This window comes from Carcharodon carcharias, chromosome 2 (genome assembly GCF_017639515.1).
Source record: "Carcharodon carcharias isolate sCarCar2 chromosome 2, sCarCar2.pri, whole genome shotgun sequence".
NCBI classification, from domain to species: Eukaryota; Metazoa; Chordata; class Chondrichthyes; order Lamniformes; family Lamnidae; genus Carcharodon; species Carcharodon carcharias.
The window spans coordinates 93,785,998-93,802,934 of NC_054468.1; the positions used below are offsets into that span (position 1 = coordinate 93,785,998).

Consider the following 16,937-nt stretch of genomic DNA (forward strand, 5'->3'; position numbering starts at 1 on the left):
ATCCCGTGAATTAATTTAAAAAAACCTTATATTTATGGTCCTTACTTTTGAACTTCTCCCAGAATTGGTAACATTTCCTGTATGTCTACCCTATTTCGAACTTTAAAGACCTCTATCACATTACTCCTCAGGCTTTGAGAGAGAAAAATGGCCCAGCCTATTCAAGCTTTCCTGATTAAAGTTTTTTTTCTGTTTTAATTTCATCCCTGTGAATTTTTTACACATTTTTCAGCGCTTCTATAGCTCTTTATAATGTGGAAACCAGAACTGTTTGTAGTCCTTCAAGTGCGATCTAACCAAGGTTCAAAATAAGGTTAACATAATTTCTCTACTTTTCAATTCTCTAAAAATGTTTCAGTGCTTGGTTTGCTTTTTATTATCGTGATTAACCTGGGTAGGTACATTTACATTTGTGAATCTGTAGTCCTCACATCCCTCTGATCCTCCACCCTATTTAGACTCTTACTAGCCAAGCAGTATGCAGCCTCTTTAGAGTCATAGAGTTATACAGCACAGAAACAGGCCCTTCAGCCCATCATGCCTGTGCCAGCCAAATGACTAACACGGCAAAGGAATACACAATGAATGGTAAAACCCTAGGAAGTACAGAGGATCAGAGGGACTTTGGCGTACATGTCCGTAGATCCCTGAAGGCAGCAGCACAGGTAAATAAGGTGGTTAAGAAGGCATATGGGATACTTTTCTTTATTAGTTGAGTCATAGAATATCAGAGCAGGGAGGTTATGTTGGGGCTGTATAAAATGCTAGTTAGGCTACAGCTGGAGTACTGTGTGCAGTTCTGGTTGCCACACTACAGGAAGGATGTGATTGCACTGGAGAGGGTGCAGAGGAGATTCACCAGGATGTTGCCTTGCCTGGAGCATTTCAGCTATGAAAAGAGACTGGATAGGGTTGTTTTTCTTAGAGCAGAGAAGGCTGAGGGGAGACATGATAGAGGTATACAAAATTATGAGTGGCATAGATAAGGTAGGTAGGAAGAAACTTTTCCCATTCGCGAAGGTGTCAATAACCAGGGGCATAGATTTAAGGTAAGGGGCAGGAGGTTTAGCGGGATTTGAGGAATAATTTTTCACCCAGAGGTTGGTTGGAATCTAGAACACACTGCCTGAGTGGGTGGTAGATGCAGGAACCCTCACAACATTTAAGAAGTATTAGATGAGCACTTGAAACGCCAAAGCATACAGAACTATGACTGCTCAGGATTAAATTCCATTTGCCACTGCTCTGCCCATTTTACCAATCCATCTATATTGTCCTGTAGTCTAGGGCTTTCCTCCTCACTATTTACAACACCACCAGTTATCATGTCATCTGCAAACTTACTGATTGTACCTCCTCTATCCACGTCTAAATCATTAATGTACACTACAAACAGCAAGGGTCCCAGCACTGATCTCTGCGGTACACCACTCGTCACAGGCTTCCAATTGCAAAAACAACCTTCGACCATCACCCTCTGCCTCTTGCCACTCAGCCAATTTTGGATCCAATTTGCCAAATTGCTTTGGATCCCATGGGCTCTTACCTTGACCATTCTCCCATACTGGACCTTGTCAAAAGCCTTACTGAAGTCCTTATAGACTACACCAACTGCATTCCCCTCATCTACACATCATCGAGGTGTCTGTGAACCACTGAGTATGATATAATTGGACAAGGGGGTGGTTATAGGGAAAGAAGGAGCCAGAATGGGGAATTACGCCAGCTGCTGTATTTAGGTAGCTCATGATGTGGCGCAACCACAAAGGTATGGTCCTTTCTAAAAGGATAATAATTCTTTTCCCATTTTCTGACCTGCAGGAGAGGGCCCAAAATGCCAGGGAGCGGCTGAGGACCAGTGGGAATGTGCCCAGCTCGGCTTTTCTCGCACCCATGGAGGTGGACATACTGCAGCTGTAGAGCAACCAGGACAACAGAACCATGGGTCTTTTGACAAAAATGCATTACCTGACATTTCACTATATTCTCGGATAAACAAAGCAAAACCGAGCAGTCAAACTGTCCCTTCGAGGGGAGATCATGCTCGAATTTTATTATTGCTCTTTATCAAATTTTGTTTTATGGTTAATGCTCTTTTTTGGTTTCAGCTAAAGTGCAGCATTTTTTAAAATCAATTTTCCTTTCTCTTCATCCCCATCTTCCCCAGAAGATGCTAATTTGGGCTGTGGGGCAATTTCAGAGGTTGGGGAACCAACTCCACTGTCAATAGATCATTTTACAATCGAGGCAGCAGAGCCAAGCCTGACCCTGGCCCTACATTTACAAGAAGACAAATTGACCCTCCAGCAGGCGGCGCAGTGCAGCAGCTGGGAGCAGGAGGAACCTTAGCTCGTGGGTCGGAACATTTATCCGGGGAACGCGTGGTTGGAGAGTCCGAGTGACGGACGGACAGAGCTGGAGCAGCCATGAGCCGGAGTTTGAAAGAGGTGACACAGCAGGTGAGGGGACACAGGGGGATTGAGGGAGGGGGAGAGAGGGTGAAGGAGAAGGAGAGAGCAGGGAGAGAGAGGGATGAATAAGGAGGATGAAGACTGAGGATGAGGGGGATGTGGGTTGTGGATGAGGGTAGGGATGATGGGGAGGAGGGTTGAGGATGAGGGGGGTAGGAATATGGGGAGGAGGGTTGAGGATGAGGAAGCTAGGGATGAGGCGGAGGAGGGTTGAGGATGAGGAGGGTAGGGTTGAGGGTAGAAGGGTTGTGGATGAGGGAGGAGGGTTGTGGATGAGGGGGTAGGGATGAGGGGGAGGAGGGTTGTGGAAGAGGAGAGTTGTGGATGAGGGTGTAGGGATGAGGGGAGGAGGGTTGTGGATGAGGGGGAGGAGGGTTGAGGATGAGAGGGAGGAGGGTTGTGAATGAGGGGGAGGATGGTTGTGGATGAGGAGGTTAGGGAGGAGGGTTGTGGATGAGGGGGAGGAGGGTTGAGGATGAGGGGCATGGGATGTGGGGGTAGGGATGATGGGGAGGGTTGAGGATGAGGGGAGGGTTGAGGATGAGGGGAAGGAGGGTTGAGGATGAGGGGGAGGATTGAGGATGAGGGGTAAGAGGGTTGAGGACGGGGAGGGCTGAGGATGAGGGGAGGAGGGTTGTGGATGAGGAGGGTAGGGATGAGGGGGAGAATGGTTGTGGATGAGGGGCTTGGGTGCGGGGGTAGGGATGATGGGGAGGGTTGAGGATGAGGGGGAGGAGGGTTGAGGATGAGGGGGAGGGTTGAGGAGGGGTAAGAGGGTTGAGGATGGGGAGGGATGGGGGGAGGAGGGTTGAGGATGAGGGGTAAGAGGGTTGAGGATGGGGAGGGCTGAGGATGAGGGGAGGAGGGTTGAGGGGGAGGAGGGAGACACTGAAGATGATGATTCCAGTTTAAAGTAATCTAGAAATATTTCAGTAAAAAGATTGACCGTGTGAGGGGGTGAGTGTGTGTCGAGGATGATCAGTGCACTGGTCTTCAGTAAAAGAGGAGGTGAATCCTGTGGTGGTTGGTAATGAGATGAGTGATATTGTGATAGATAAATGGAATTCAGTCAGTCCTGAATGTAACCTGCTGGGTCTCTCCATTGCCTCAAGCGAGTTTAGCACAGTGAGATTTCAAAGGTTCAGGCTTCATGTCCAATCTGTGCTGTTTGTTTTTGTTAAAACTGCATTTGGACTATTCCCCTTCTTTCCTCACCCTGTTGTTATCTTTCAGGCTGTGCGTTTGCATTGCTTCCTCCAAAGGACCCAGCCACTTGTTGGGTATTGGCAACTTCTCTCTACACAGAAATACAACACTCAAAATGCAGGACCTTGGAGATATATCTCTTGTGGGTTCCCTACAGCCGGGACTCTCAGTCAGTCTGAGGAAACTTCACCCGATTCCCTTTCAGCTCCAAAGATCAAACCCGAGCTTCTGGAAGCTCTCCGACAAACTGCTGCGAAAAATTTTGGAAAGTCAGACATCGATACCTCAGGCTTTGAGATTGTGGCCGAATCCATCCTGAAGCTCGGATTCAGCCAGGTGCAGGTGAAGCAGCTGCTGGCTTTGAATCCCAGAATTGCTGTACAACCTCCACAGAAGAGCCTTCCTGCACTTTACATGCTCAGCCTCCTTGGCCTAAACCCAAGCAGCACCCTCAAGGTCCTGGAGAAATGTCCAGAACTGTTTGGAGCAAAGGACCATCAACTTCAGTCGCGCATTGACAACCTGCAGAAGCATGGGCTGGGAGAAGGTAAACTAATGGTTACTACCTGTTTCACTTGCAGATCTGGCTGGTTTTAGTACAATACATTGTGCAGGAAGTATACATCATATGAAGATGTTAATTAGATATAGTAAGCCGCATTTACAGTAGGGGTCACGTTCTCGGTGTCTTGCTGCCTATTCTGCATTGATTTCTCTTTGTCATGACCCATTGCCGTCTGTTGCCTCAGGGGTGTTGAGCTTCCCCAGCTGTCTGAGGAGGGTCTCTCTATACACAGGGCTCCTATTGTTAATGAGAGATTTATGGAACAAAACTTATTGGAAGACATAATTGCTGTGTTTAACATGCTGAAGGACATGGATTATATGATTCTGAGGGGTCTTGACAGGGTGGATGTGGAGAGGATGTTTCCTTTTGTGGGAGAATCTAAAACTAGAGGTCACTGTTTAAAAATAAGGGGTCACCCATTTAAGACAGAGGTGAGGAGGAATGTTTTCCCTCAGAAGGGTGAGTGTCTTCGGAACTCATTCTCAAAAGACAGTGGGCCCCAGCTATGCCTGTCTCTTTATGGGGTATGTGGAACATTCCTTGTTCCAGTCCTACTCCGGCACCCTTCCACAACTCTTTCTCCGGTACATCGATGATTACTTCGGCGCTGCTTCATGCTCTCATCAGGACCTGGAAAAAATTATTAATTTTGCCTCCAATCTCCACCCCTCCATCAGTTTCATGTGATCCATCTCTGACACTTCCCTTCCTTGACCTCTCTGTCTCAATTTCTGGTGATAGACTGTCCACCAATATCCATTACAAGCCTACCGACTCCCACAGCTACCTCGACTACAGCTCTTCACACCCCGCTTTCTATAAGGACTCCATCCCATTCTCTCAGTTCCTTCGCCTCCATCGCATCTGTTCTGATGATGCTACCTTCAAAAACAGTTCCTCTGACATGTCCTCCTTCTTCCTTAACCGAGGTTTTCCACCCATGGTTGTTGACAGGGCCCTCAACCGTGTCCGGCCCATCTCCCGCGCATCCGCCCTCACGCCTTCTCCTCCCTCCCAGAAACATGATAGGGTCCCCCTTGTCCTCACCTATCACCCCACTAGCTTCCGCATTCAAAGGATCATCCTCTGCCAACTCCAGCATGATGCCACCACCAAACACATCTTCCCTTCAGCCCCCCTGGTGGCATTCCGCAGGGATCGTTCCCGCCACGACACCCTGGTCCACTCCTCCATCACTGCCTACTCCTCAACCCCCTCCCACGGCACCTTCCCATGCAACCGCAGAAGATGCAATACCTGCCCCTTCACTTCCTCTTTCCTCACTGTCCAAGGGCCCAAACACTCCTTTCAAGTGAAGCAGCATTTCACTTGTACTTCCCTCAATTTAGTCTACTGCATTCGTTGCTCCTAATGCGGTTTCCTCCACATTGGAGAGACCAAACGCAGACTGGGAGACCGCTTTGCAGAACACCTTCGGTCTGTCCGCAAGCATCACCCAGATCTCCCTGTTGCTTGCCATTTCAACACTCCACCCTGCTCTCTTGCCCACATGTCTGTCCTTGGCCTGCTGCATTGTTCCAGTGAAGTTCAATGCAAACTGGAGGAACAGCACCTCATCTTCCGACTAGGCACTTTACAGCCTTCCAGACTGAATATTGAGTTCAACAATTTTAGATCTTGAACTCCCTCCTCCATCCCCACCCCCTTTCCGATTTTCCCCCTCCTTTTTTTTCCAATAATTTATATAGATATTTCTTTTCCCACCTATTTCCATTATTTTTAAATGTATTTCCACCCATTGTTTATCCCTACCTTTTAGCCCTTTTAGTATTCCTTCACCCCACCCCCACTAGAGCTATCTGTACCTTGTCTGTCCTGCTTTCTACCCTTAATTAGCACATTCCTTTAGATAATATCACCACCTTCAACATCTCTTTGTCCTTTTGTCTGTGACATCTTTTGTTTATCTCCACCTATTCCTGGCTGCTTGTCCCAACAAACCTCCCCCCCCCACCCACCCCTTAAACCAGTTTATATTTCACCCCTTTCCTATTTTTACTTAGTTCTGTTGAAGGGTCATGAGGACTCAAAATGTCAACTGTGCTCTTCTCCGCCGATGCTGCCAGACCTGAGTTTTTCCAGGTATTTGTTTTTGTTTTGGATTTCCAGCATCTGCAGTTCTTTGCTTTTATCTCAGTGGAAGCTGAATCTTTGAGTATTTTTAAGGCAGAGGTAGATGGATTCTTGATAAGGGAAGGGGGTGACAGGTTATCGGGGTAGGTGAGTATGTGGAGTTGAGGTTACAATTGGATCAGCCATGATCTTATTGAATGGTGGAGCAGGCTCGAGGGGCTGAGTGGCCTTCTGCTCCTAATTTGTGTGTTCATATGGATTATATCAATAATATATGCTATAAGCTCACAGGAATGATGGGCACATGTAATGGTGTGTTGTGTTGATGTGTGACTCCCCGTGGCACTGCATTAAATAACTGTCTGGCACTCGAGTAACAATGTTTATGTGAGTGCATTATGTATTTGTGAGTGCACTGTTACAATCCATCCTTGTGAAAATGTGCTTGTGCTACCTAGAATAACACTAGTTGCATAGTACTTACAGCACTGAAACAAGCCATTTGGCCGGGTTTCTGTTCTACATAAGCCTCCTCCCACCCTTCTTCCTGGAGCCCCTTTATTCCTTTGTCCCTCGTGTTTACCGAGCTTCCCCTTAAATGTATCAGTGCTATTGTCCTCAACCACTCCCTGTGATAACAAGTTCCACATTCTAGCCACTGTGGATGAAGACATTTCCCCTTGCTTCATTATTAGATTTATTAGTAGCTATCATATATTTAAGCCCCTGCTTCTGGCCTCACACACAAATGGAAACATCTCCTGCAAAAAGAAGCAAATGCCAGGTGAGAAAAAACTTTTCCACACAGCGAGTAGTTCAGGTTTAGAATGCGCTGCCTGGAAATGTGGTGGAGACAGGTTCAATTGAGGCATTCAAGAGGGCATTAGATGATTATTTAAATAGAAACAGCATGCAGGGTTACGGGGAAAAGGCAAGAGATCGGCAAAAAGTTAAAATGCTCAGAGAGCCGGTGCAGACACAATGGGCTGAATGGCCTCCTACAATGTAACAATTCTGTGTTTCTGTCTACCCCTTATCAAACCCTTTCATGAGTTTAAAGACCTCTATCAAGTCTCCCCTCAGTGTTCTCTTTTTCTAGAGAAAGAGTCCTATCTTTCCTGATAGGTATAATTTCTCATTTCTGCGTCCCTATTTTTTTTAGTGATTTGCCTATGTGGACCCCCAGATGCATCTGTTTCTCTACCCTATTTAGACACTTATTTTCCAAGGAGTACCAAGATCATGGCGTATAAGTTGACCTGATGTATAAGACAACCCCATTTTTCTGCCCCCCCAAAATCATGTTTTTGCATAAACTCAGTGTATAGTCAGCCACAACATGCTATACTCGTATTAGTAGTCAGTCTGAATTTTTCATGCCCCCAACCCCCCACCGGGCTGATAGGGGAATGGGACTTGCTGTAGGTAGCAGGGTTTTAGATAACCTTAAGTTTATGGAGGGTAGAATGAGGGAGACAAGCCAAGAGTACATTGGAATAGTCGAGTCTAGAGGTAGCAAAGGCATGGGTGAAAGTTTCAGCAGCAGTTGAATTGAAATAGGCAGTCAACAGATGTTACAAAGCTGAGAAAAGACGGCCTTAGCGATGGCACAGATATGAGGTTGGAAGCTCATCTCGGGGTTAAATGTGACACTAAAGTTGCAAACAGACTGACTTAATCTCAGGCTGTTCCCAGGGAGAGGGATAGAGTTGGTAGCTAGGGAGTCCAGTCCTCTTTTCTATTAATGATACTCTTCCACTTTGGTGTCATCATCTGCAAATTTTGAAATGCTTCTGATCCCTGAGTCATTTTGTAGCCAATTTGTTTCCATTCTGCTCCATGTCCCATTATCCAACATGTTGTGACTTTAGTCATGAGTCCTTAGCCCATGACCTTTCTTTAGTCTGTCTCCTCAGCCACAGTTCCTCATCAAAGGCATTTTGAAAAGCCAAATAAATATGACTTCCACTGCGCTACCCTTATCTACCCATCCTGTAACTTCAAAGAATTCTATCAAGTTGGCTAAGCATGATATGTATTGAGTTTACGATGTGTTTGTGATAACGCATAGTGTCAGAGTGCAGAAATATGTTATGTGCTGGAACACTCTGCAGGCCCTGTTACGAATTCTGTGTGCGTTTCCTTTTCTCTAGGCAGTCTACAACGTGTATTGCTGCAATCCCCACAGATCCTGAACCTCTCTGCAAAGCAGGTGAACAACACAGTGCGTTTCTTGAAAGACAAGTGTATTTTCACAGGTCAGCAGATAACAGAAATCCTCCAGACTTCACCCAACATCCTTTTTGAGAAATCTGAAGAATTGGAATACAAGTTCCAGGTAACAGCAGTGGAGGCAGGGTCATTGAATATATTCAAGGCTGAATTAGATTTTTGATCGACAAGGGAATCAAGAGTTATGGGGGCAGGCAGGAAATTGGAGTTGAGGCCACAGTCAGATTAGCTATGACCTTCTTGAATGGCAGAGCACGTTTGAGGGGCTGAATGGCCTATTCCTGTTCCTATTTCTTATGATCTTATTCAAATTTAAGTTACGAATACCAGACTTTAAATATTTTTCCAAATAACGTGTCATTACATGTAAATATTCCCCAACTAAGATCATGACCAATTCTTGGGCAGATGGGTAAGTTGGCCTGCACCCTCCATCAGTGTGTACTGCCTGTGGAGATGTTGGGTGTCATAAGCAAAAATGCTTGTACACCAGTGTGCTGGCTGATGTAATGTGCAGGAAAATATTGGTACTGGGTTCATACCCAGCCTGAAAAACAAATATCTCTGCTCCCTACATTGGGCTTCAGAAGTGAGCATGGCAATGTCAACCTTCATCCTAGATGGCATGAATACACACCAAAAATTGTTCACTTGGCTGTCTTAGGTTATGAGAATTACAAAATGGAATTATCACACTACTCTGAGAAACTTTAATTATGATCAGAAACCTGTACTTTTCTGTAGAACAGAATGATCCCTTGGAGTTGCTCAAATTTAAAATATTTTCCATATGGTCCTGCGGTTAGAATTCCTGCTTTATACCCAGGGAGCCTGGGTTTAACCGCCAGTATGGGAATGAAAATCTTTTCTGTATCAGTTTCAGCTGCTTCATCAATTACCTTTCCTCCATCATAAGCTGAGAAGTGGGGATATTCCCTGATGATTGCACAATTTGAACACCATTCATGTCTCCAGCTACAGAAGCAATCCATAGCCATATGCAGCAAGACTTGAACAATATTTGGGATAAGTGGAACAATAAGTGGCAAGTAACATTCACACCACACAAGTGCCAGGAAATAACCATCATCAACAAGAGAGAATCTAACCATCGCCCCTTGACATTCAATGGCATCATTCAATGGCATTACCATTGCTGAATCCCTGACTATTAACATCCTGGAGGGTTACCATTGACCAGAAACTGAACTGGACCAGCCATATAAATACTGTGGCTCCAAGAACAGGTCAGAGGCTGGGAATTCAACATCACAAAAAACATATTATCTGGTCATTATCACATTGATGTTTGTGAGAGTTCGCTGTGTGCAATTTAGCTGCCAAATTTCCTACATTACAACAGTGATTATACTTCAAGTACTTAATTGTCTGTAAAGCACTTTGGGACGTCCTGTGGTCATGCAAGATGCTATATAAATGCAAGTCTTTCATTCTAGAAGTTTTAATTGGTTGATGATTCAGTTACTAATAGGCATAAATTCATCAACAGAAAACACAGAGAATGGGATAATATTTTTAAATACTGAAGGTTACGAGGACACAGAATGCTTCCCAGAAATGATGTTATCTGTAAGTTTTTAAAACAGAAGTGGATAAATATTTGAAAAAGGAAATGTTTAAATGGTTAGGGAAAGGGAAGTTAAACAGAGGAGAGATCTTTCAGAAAGTCAGCACCTGCACAATGAGCCAAGTGCCCTTTTTCTGAAATGTAAAATTCAGTGGTATAGCAGGATATGCTTTTCTGAGATAAATGTGAAAGGGGCAGGATCCTGCAAGTAACAACTTGGATTCCTAGTGTTAATTATATTTAAAAAGACTTTTACAGGGCAGTACATATTGAATGGATGCTGAGGTTCTTAAGGAGGGAAGGAAGTGGTAAGGTGCAGATTTTACAAGAATACCAAAAGGAAGGAGCAGTCTTTGATAAAACAACGGGGTGTTGAAGAAGTAAGCTGTAGAGCACTGGACATGGGCTGGAGATCAGTGATAGGGAGGGGCAAAGCAATGAGGGATTTGAAAGCATGGGCAGGATACTCTAACTCCTGGGAAACCAGTGAATCTTGGCGAGGGCAGGTGACTGTGGAATCCTGGTTGTAAGTTTATGAATGGTATAAACAGGGAAGCCAGCAAGCAAAATCCTAGAGAAGTCTAGTGAGGTGATAGGTAGGAATTAAAATATAGCTCAGAGGTGGATGATGCAGATGAAACATCAGATGTGGGATAAAAGCTGAGCTTAGAGTCAAGCAATATATATCAGGATTCTGAACTCTGGGCTTCATAAATATAATGAGATGCTGGCAAAAAGAGAAAGATACTTAATTCACAGTACTAATATTGTTCTCCTTCATCACAAAATTCCATCTTCCCCCTTCCAAAAATGTATGACTTCTTTCAGATTTTCATCGATATTGGCACCTGTGGACCCATATTTTTGTTGCTACTTTAACTTTGACTTCCATATTTCCCCCACAGTATGCCTATTTCCGAATGGGAATAAAACAATCGGAAATGACAAAATCAGGATTATTCCGGGTGTCACTGGAAGAACTGAAGCAGCGTCACATCTTCTTGGAACGGCTAGGATTTTACCAGACTCCAGATAAGAAAGGACAGACCCAGATCATAAACCCAAAAGCGAAGGACATACTCACCACCAGCGAGGACTATTTCCTAGCTAAAGTGGCCAGGTCGTCCTGGGAAGAGTTTGACATCTTTAAGAAGCTGCTGAGTCATGAGGAGGTTGAGAAAGAAGAACTTGAGTCCACAGAATGGGAAGATGAAGAAGAATCTGAGAAGTACAGCAGTGAGGAGGATGAAGGACCACTTCAGGGAAAGTGATAAAGGGTTAGGTTCCAGAAAGGGATTAGAGCTACTGGTGATGAAATTGGGCATTGCTGCTGGGTTTGAAGGAAACCAGTTAAAACTCATTAATAAAAAACACAAGGATTATTCATAACCTTTTTTGAAAAAACACTTCTTTGCTAGACTTTATACACAAAGCCTGTTTCAATCAGGTTTTAAAAATGGCAGAACAAAAACAGAATTACCTGGAAAAACTCAGCAGGTCTGGCAGCATCGGCGGAGAAGAAAAGAGTTGACGTTTCGAGTCCTCACGACCCTTCGACAGAACTTGCGTTCGAGTCCAAGAAAGAGTTGAAATATAAGCTGGTTTAAGGTGTGTGTGTGGGGGGCGGAGAGATAGAGAGACAAGGAGGTGGAGGGGGGGTGGGGGTGTGTGGTTGTAGGGACAAACAAGCAGTGATAGAAGCAGATCATCAAAAGATGTCAACGACAATAGTACAATAGAACACATAGGTGTTAAAATTAAAGTTGGTGATATTATCTAAACGAATGTGCTAATTAAGAATGGATGGTAGGGCACTCAAGGTATAGCTCTAGTGGGTTTTTTTTTTAATTTTAATATATAATGGGAATAGGTGGGAAAAGGAAAATCTTTATAATTTATTGGAAAAAAAAGGGAAGGGGGAAACAGAAAGGGCATCCGCCCTCACGCCTTCTCCTCCCTCCCAGAAACATGATAGGGTCCCCCTTGTCCTCACTTATCACCCCACCAGCCTCCGCATTCAAAGGATCATCCTCCGCCATTTCTGCCAACTCCAGCATGATGCCACCACCAAACACATCTTCCCTTCACCCCCCTTATCGGCATTCCGTAGGGATCGCTCCCTCCGGGACACCCTGGTCCACTCCTCCATCACCCCCTACTCCTCAACCCCCTCCTATGGCACCACCCCATGCCCACGCAAAAGATGCAACACCTGCCCCTTCACTTCCTCTCTCCTCACCGTCCAAGGACCCAAACACTCCTTTCAAGTGAAGCAGCATTTCACTTGCATTTCCCCCAACTTAGTCTACTGCATCCGTTGCTCCCAATGTGGTCTCCTCTACACAGGAGAGACCAAACGTAAACTGGGCGACCGCTTTGCAGAACACCTGCGGTCTGTCCGCAAGAATGACCCAAACCTCCCTGTCGCTTGCCATTTCAACACTCCACCCTGCTCTCTTGCCCACATGTCTGTCCTTGGCTTGCTGCATTGTTCCAGTGAAGCCCAACGCAAACTGGAGGAACAACACCTCATCTTCCGACTAGGGACTTTACAGCCTTCTGGACTGAATATTGAATTCAACAACTTTAGGTCGTAAGCTCCCTCCCCCATCCCCACTCCCTTTCTGTTTCCCCCGTCCCTTTTTTTTCCAATAAATTATAAAGATTTTGCTTTTCCCACCTATTCCCATTATATATTAAAATTAAAAAAAAAACCCACTAGAGCTATACCTTGAGTGCCCTACCATCCATTCTTAATTAGCACATTCGTTTAGATAATATCACCAACTTTAATTTTAACACCTATGTGTTCTATTGTACTATTGTCGTTGACATCTTTTGATGATCTGCTTCTATCACTGCTTGTTTGTCCCTACAACCACACACCCCCCCCCCCCCCCCTCCACCTCTTTGTCTCTCTATCTCTCCGCCCCCCACACACACACCTTAAACCAGCTTATATTTCAACTCTTTCTTGGACTCGAACGCAAGTTCTGTCGAAGGGTCATGAGGACTCGAAACGTCAACTCTTTTCTTCTCCGCCGATGCTGCCAGACCTGCTGAGTTTTTCCAGGTAATTCTGTTTTTGTTTTGGATTTCCAGCATCCGCAGTTTTTTTGTTTTTAAAAATGGCAGAATGTAATTATAAACAGAAATGGTAAAAAGAATTTATTGAATAAAAACAGGTCAGCTGAGAACCAAAAAAGCAAAAAAGGTTTAGCCGGAAATGCTGAGCTGTCTTCACATGCTGACTGGCTTCTGTATTTCCACTATTTTGTTTGGAAGGAAAAGTAACAAATTACTAAATGAGATTGGCTATTATTAAAAATCACTAGCTAATTCAGTGAATTGCTAAATCTTATCAAGGTTTATGTGTTGAGTATTATTTTCTACATTTCAGAACAAAGGATCAAACTACATTTTGAAGCAAGCTGAAGCAAGATCTTTGCTGTAGCTAAGCATCACCATTCATTTTCTACTAGGAACATCACAAACCGCAGGAACAAGCCTGTGATAAGTGAGCAACAGCAAAATGAGATATGTTATGGGAGAACCAATATGAATCATTAAAGTGAATGCATCCTATTTATATAATTAAACACCATCGAGTTCAGAGATCCAGACAAGGGCGTTTGTGAAATAATTAATAGTGATATGAATTGGCAACAATACTTGAATGGAAATTTAGAAAAATAAAGTCAGCTTAGCTAAGTTGGTAGTACACAGTGTGTTAAGTCAGGTCACAGGTTCAAGCCCCACTCCAGCCTTTGAGAACTAGGTATGTACCCCAGTGCTGTTTCTCTGATGAATCTGCTCAGGTCAATATAAAGATCTTGTGGCAGGCTCGTCTGCAAAGACAACAACGTTCTTCTCCCAATCAACACTACCACCAGTCATGCAGTCCTCTCAAATGACATTGGTGGGATCTTCTTGTGTCCAATTGGCTGCCATATTTGCCTGCAAAACAACACTGACTGCAATTGAAGTAATTGTAAACTACTTTGAATTAAAGTATTACATTAATGCAAGCCCTTTCTCTTTCAAACAGTTACCCCATCACTGTGACACAGGCTTTACCTGGATAAGGTAATCATCTCCAGGAATGTGGTGTAGCTGTGTAGTTTGGAATGTTTTTGAAATAAATTGATGCTACTACAGGTGACCACAACTCTCACAAATGAGGAAAAGACATTGATATATTTATATATACATATTTTTTTAAAAGCAGATTTTTTCAAAATAAGCTTTACTGTTTACACAGCATAAATACAAAAATATGTAATTTGAGTAAAGGACAAAGAGGTACATTAAATACTCCATGCAGGCACTTGGAATCTTTATGAAATATAGAATAGATTTCAATTGATAATTTTGATGCCATATAGTAATCCCATCAGATGTTTGGCAAGCAGAGGATAATGATTAAAACAGTTCTTACCAGACTAGTTAGATGCACAATTAGATTTTGTAGGTCCCGAACTACACACATCACTGCATGTAGACCATGACACTACATGAGTAGTGATGAGAAGCTTTTGGTATCCTTATGTTGTGGTAACTTTATATTGCTCAAGGTGCCCCATGGCTTACTAAATGATGGAGTTGACAATTCACAATGATTTATCCTGGTCAGGATCTGTCAAACTGCCAATCCTAGTCCCCATGTCTTTGCTGGATTCATTGCTGTGGTGTTTTAGATAGAAGTGATGGATTTCTCCTTCCTCCCATCATGGTTAATTACATTCACCCTGTCGTAGGTGCAAGGGCTGTGTCCAGACTGACTGTCACAAACCCCCATGTCAGTCAGCAACTACTTCCATGTAGGCAGAGACAAGGTGAGCATAGTTAATCCTTCATGAGGCAGAAGGGACCTGATGAATAAAATTAGTCACGCTTGAGCCAGGTAATGCGATTCAAACCTATGACTACAGCAGCTGTGTGTTACACTGTCCACCACACAATTACATGCTACCTGGTTATTTTACAAATGTATTTAACTAAGGTATTTGTGATATTGTTTTCATGACAATGCTACAGACAGTTCAGGATCTGTCAGGAAACATCACCATCTTTCAAGATGGGCTGAAGCTGAGTCCCCACAAACTTTAACTGAGCTTTTAAATTCCACAGGAGTTTGCAGTAGTTCAACACAGATCTCCCCAGACTAATCAGGTTTAGTGTCATGTTTTGAATGCAAGTGTTGGACAGCAAATCCTGCACATTCCCATGAGGTGGCTATGTAAACCACATTGCTGTTTTTCTCATTGTTTCTAACATGAAAATATGTAATTCAGAAGATAAATATTGCATCTATGGTGTTCTCCCAACATGCAAGGAATCTTTATATAACATAGTATTACGAGATATAAACACGATGGCAATAGTCCATCTTTGCATTGATCACGAGATGGTTGTGTTCATTCAACTAAAGAAAAGCTGAACATTTATTTCCTTAGGTAAATACGTAGTGCAAAGTTTAGCAATCTGTTAGCCAAGTTGCTTTTATTTAAAGGAATAGAAGTGAAACCAGCTGCTAGTACAAAATTAGTTGTCAGAATACTAGACTAGTGTCACAATAGTGCACAAAAATATTATATATTAATTTAAAATAACTTTATTAATTTATTCCATACTAAAGCAATGCAAAGTGGCAATTTTACTATAGGTCTTTAATCTGGGACAAAGTGATGTTGGCTGTCGAGGCTACATGCACCCCCCTAATGAAGAGAGATAATTGCTTCCATCACTAAACGTCAGGGCCATTCAATCCTCTGTTTATTTTATACTAAGAGTTGTAACAAGAAATCAGCCACAACTGGAGAAATTTACTGGTTTCGGTTTTGAGTATTACAGAATAGGAAGCATTAGTTCCCCCAGTGGCTCTAAACCTTGAACAAGTACATTTTATAACTGAACTGGCATTAATAAAATGAGAATTAAACAGAACCGTGCAGGATATTGGTAAGTTTTGGTACACGAGTATTGCTGAAAGCATGCACTTTTAGGGATTGGCACTGATAGGTTGTCAACAGGAAATCTAAAGTACAGCAACTGTATCACAGATGATCTCAAATGAAATCTGACTTCACCTCAGTTTCTCAATCTCAGATGAATTCAATTGTTCTAACTGCAAGGGTCATGTAGCTACAAACTCTGGCCCAACCCGGAGGGTTGCAAAAGAAACTTTATGGATTATGAATCACACAGAGATCAACCACAGCTGAGGGCCATACAGCATGTGTAATGAGGAGCTGTCTGGTTATCGCTTCAAAGCGGATATCAAGCAGTCATTCAGATGGCATATAATCAGACAAAAAAACAACCAGGCTCCGGGTGACAAAAAGCACTACACGCTGGATGGTGTAAGTCAAAATAAAAGGCTTAACTCATAAATCTAACTAAAGGATCTCTAATGTAATTTTATCAGTAAATACTGATGACAATTCCTTTGTATTCATTACTTATGTGAATGGTTGCAGAGTATGAAAATAATGTTACTGGGGTCAGAAATAAGGTGACGTGTTTCACTGGTGCTCAGCATCCTTAACATTAGACCTTAATAACAAGCAGTTTGAATATTCTTGAGTGATGACATGCAGGAGTGTTCTGCGTAATTGTAACGTGTATAAATCCAATGTTACTTAAATGTAATAGAACTATAAAGTATGTCAATACAGCAGTGTTAAACTTTAAAAACATACCATTACAAATATGCTCACAACCTTTACGTACCTACTAAATAAAATGGTTAATAGCATATTCAGTAATCAGCTGCTTC

General features: G+C 43.3%; 1 protein-coding gene across 6 annotated transcripts; it reads left to right on the forward strand.

The window, feature by feature from the left end:
• The first annotated feature begins 2,380 nt into the window (after window positions 1-2,380).
• mterf4 (mitochondrial transcription termination factor 4) lies at window positions 2,381-16,922 on the forward strand. Of its 6 annotated transcripts, none has more exons than XM_041177621.1 (4): window positions 2,381-2,459; window positions 3,705-4,224; window positions 8,493-8,677; window positions 11,065-11,541. In XM_041177621.1, the coding sequence occupies exons 1-4, from the start codon at window positions 2,427-2,429 to the stop codon at window positions 11,428-11,430; spliced, it is 1,104 nt and encodes a 367-aa protein (XP_041033555.1). In that variant the 5' UTR covers window positions 2,381-2,426; the 3' UTR covers window positions 11,431-11,541. The 6 variants fall into 6 exon arrangements, 5 of the variants coding, with proteins under 5 accessions (XP_041033555.1, XP_041033563.1, XP_041033578.1 ...); XM_041177629.1 differs by having other exon boundaries at window positions 2,421-2,447; XR_005941743.1 differs by lacking the exon at window positions 2,381-2,459 and adding an exon at window positions 10,082-10,161 and having other exon boundaries at window positions 3,374-4,224; window positions 11,065-11,188.
• Window positions 16,923-16,937: the final 15 nt, after the last annotated feature.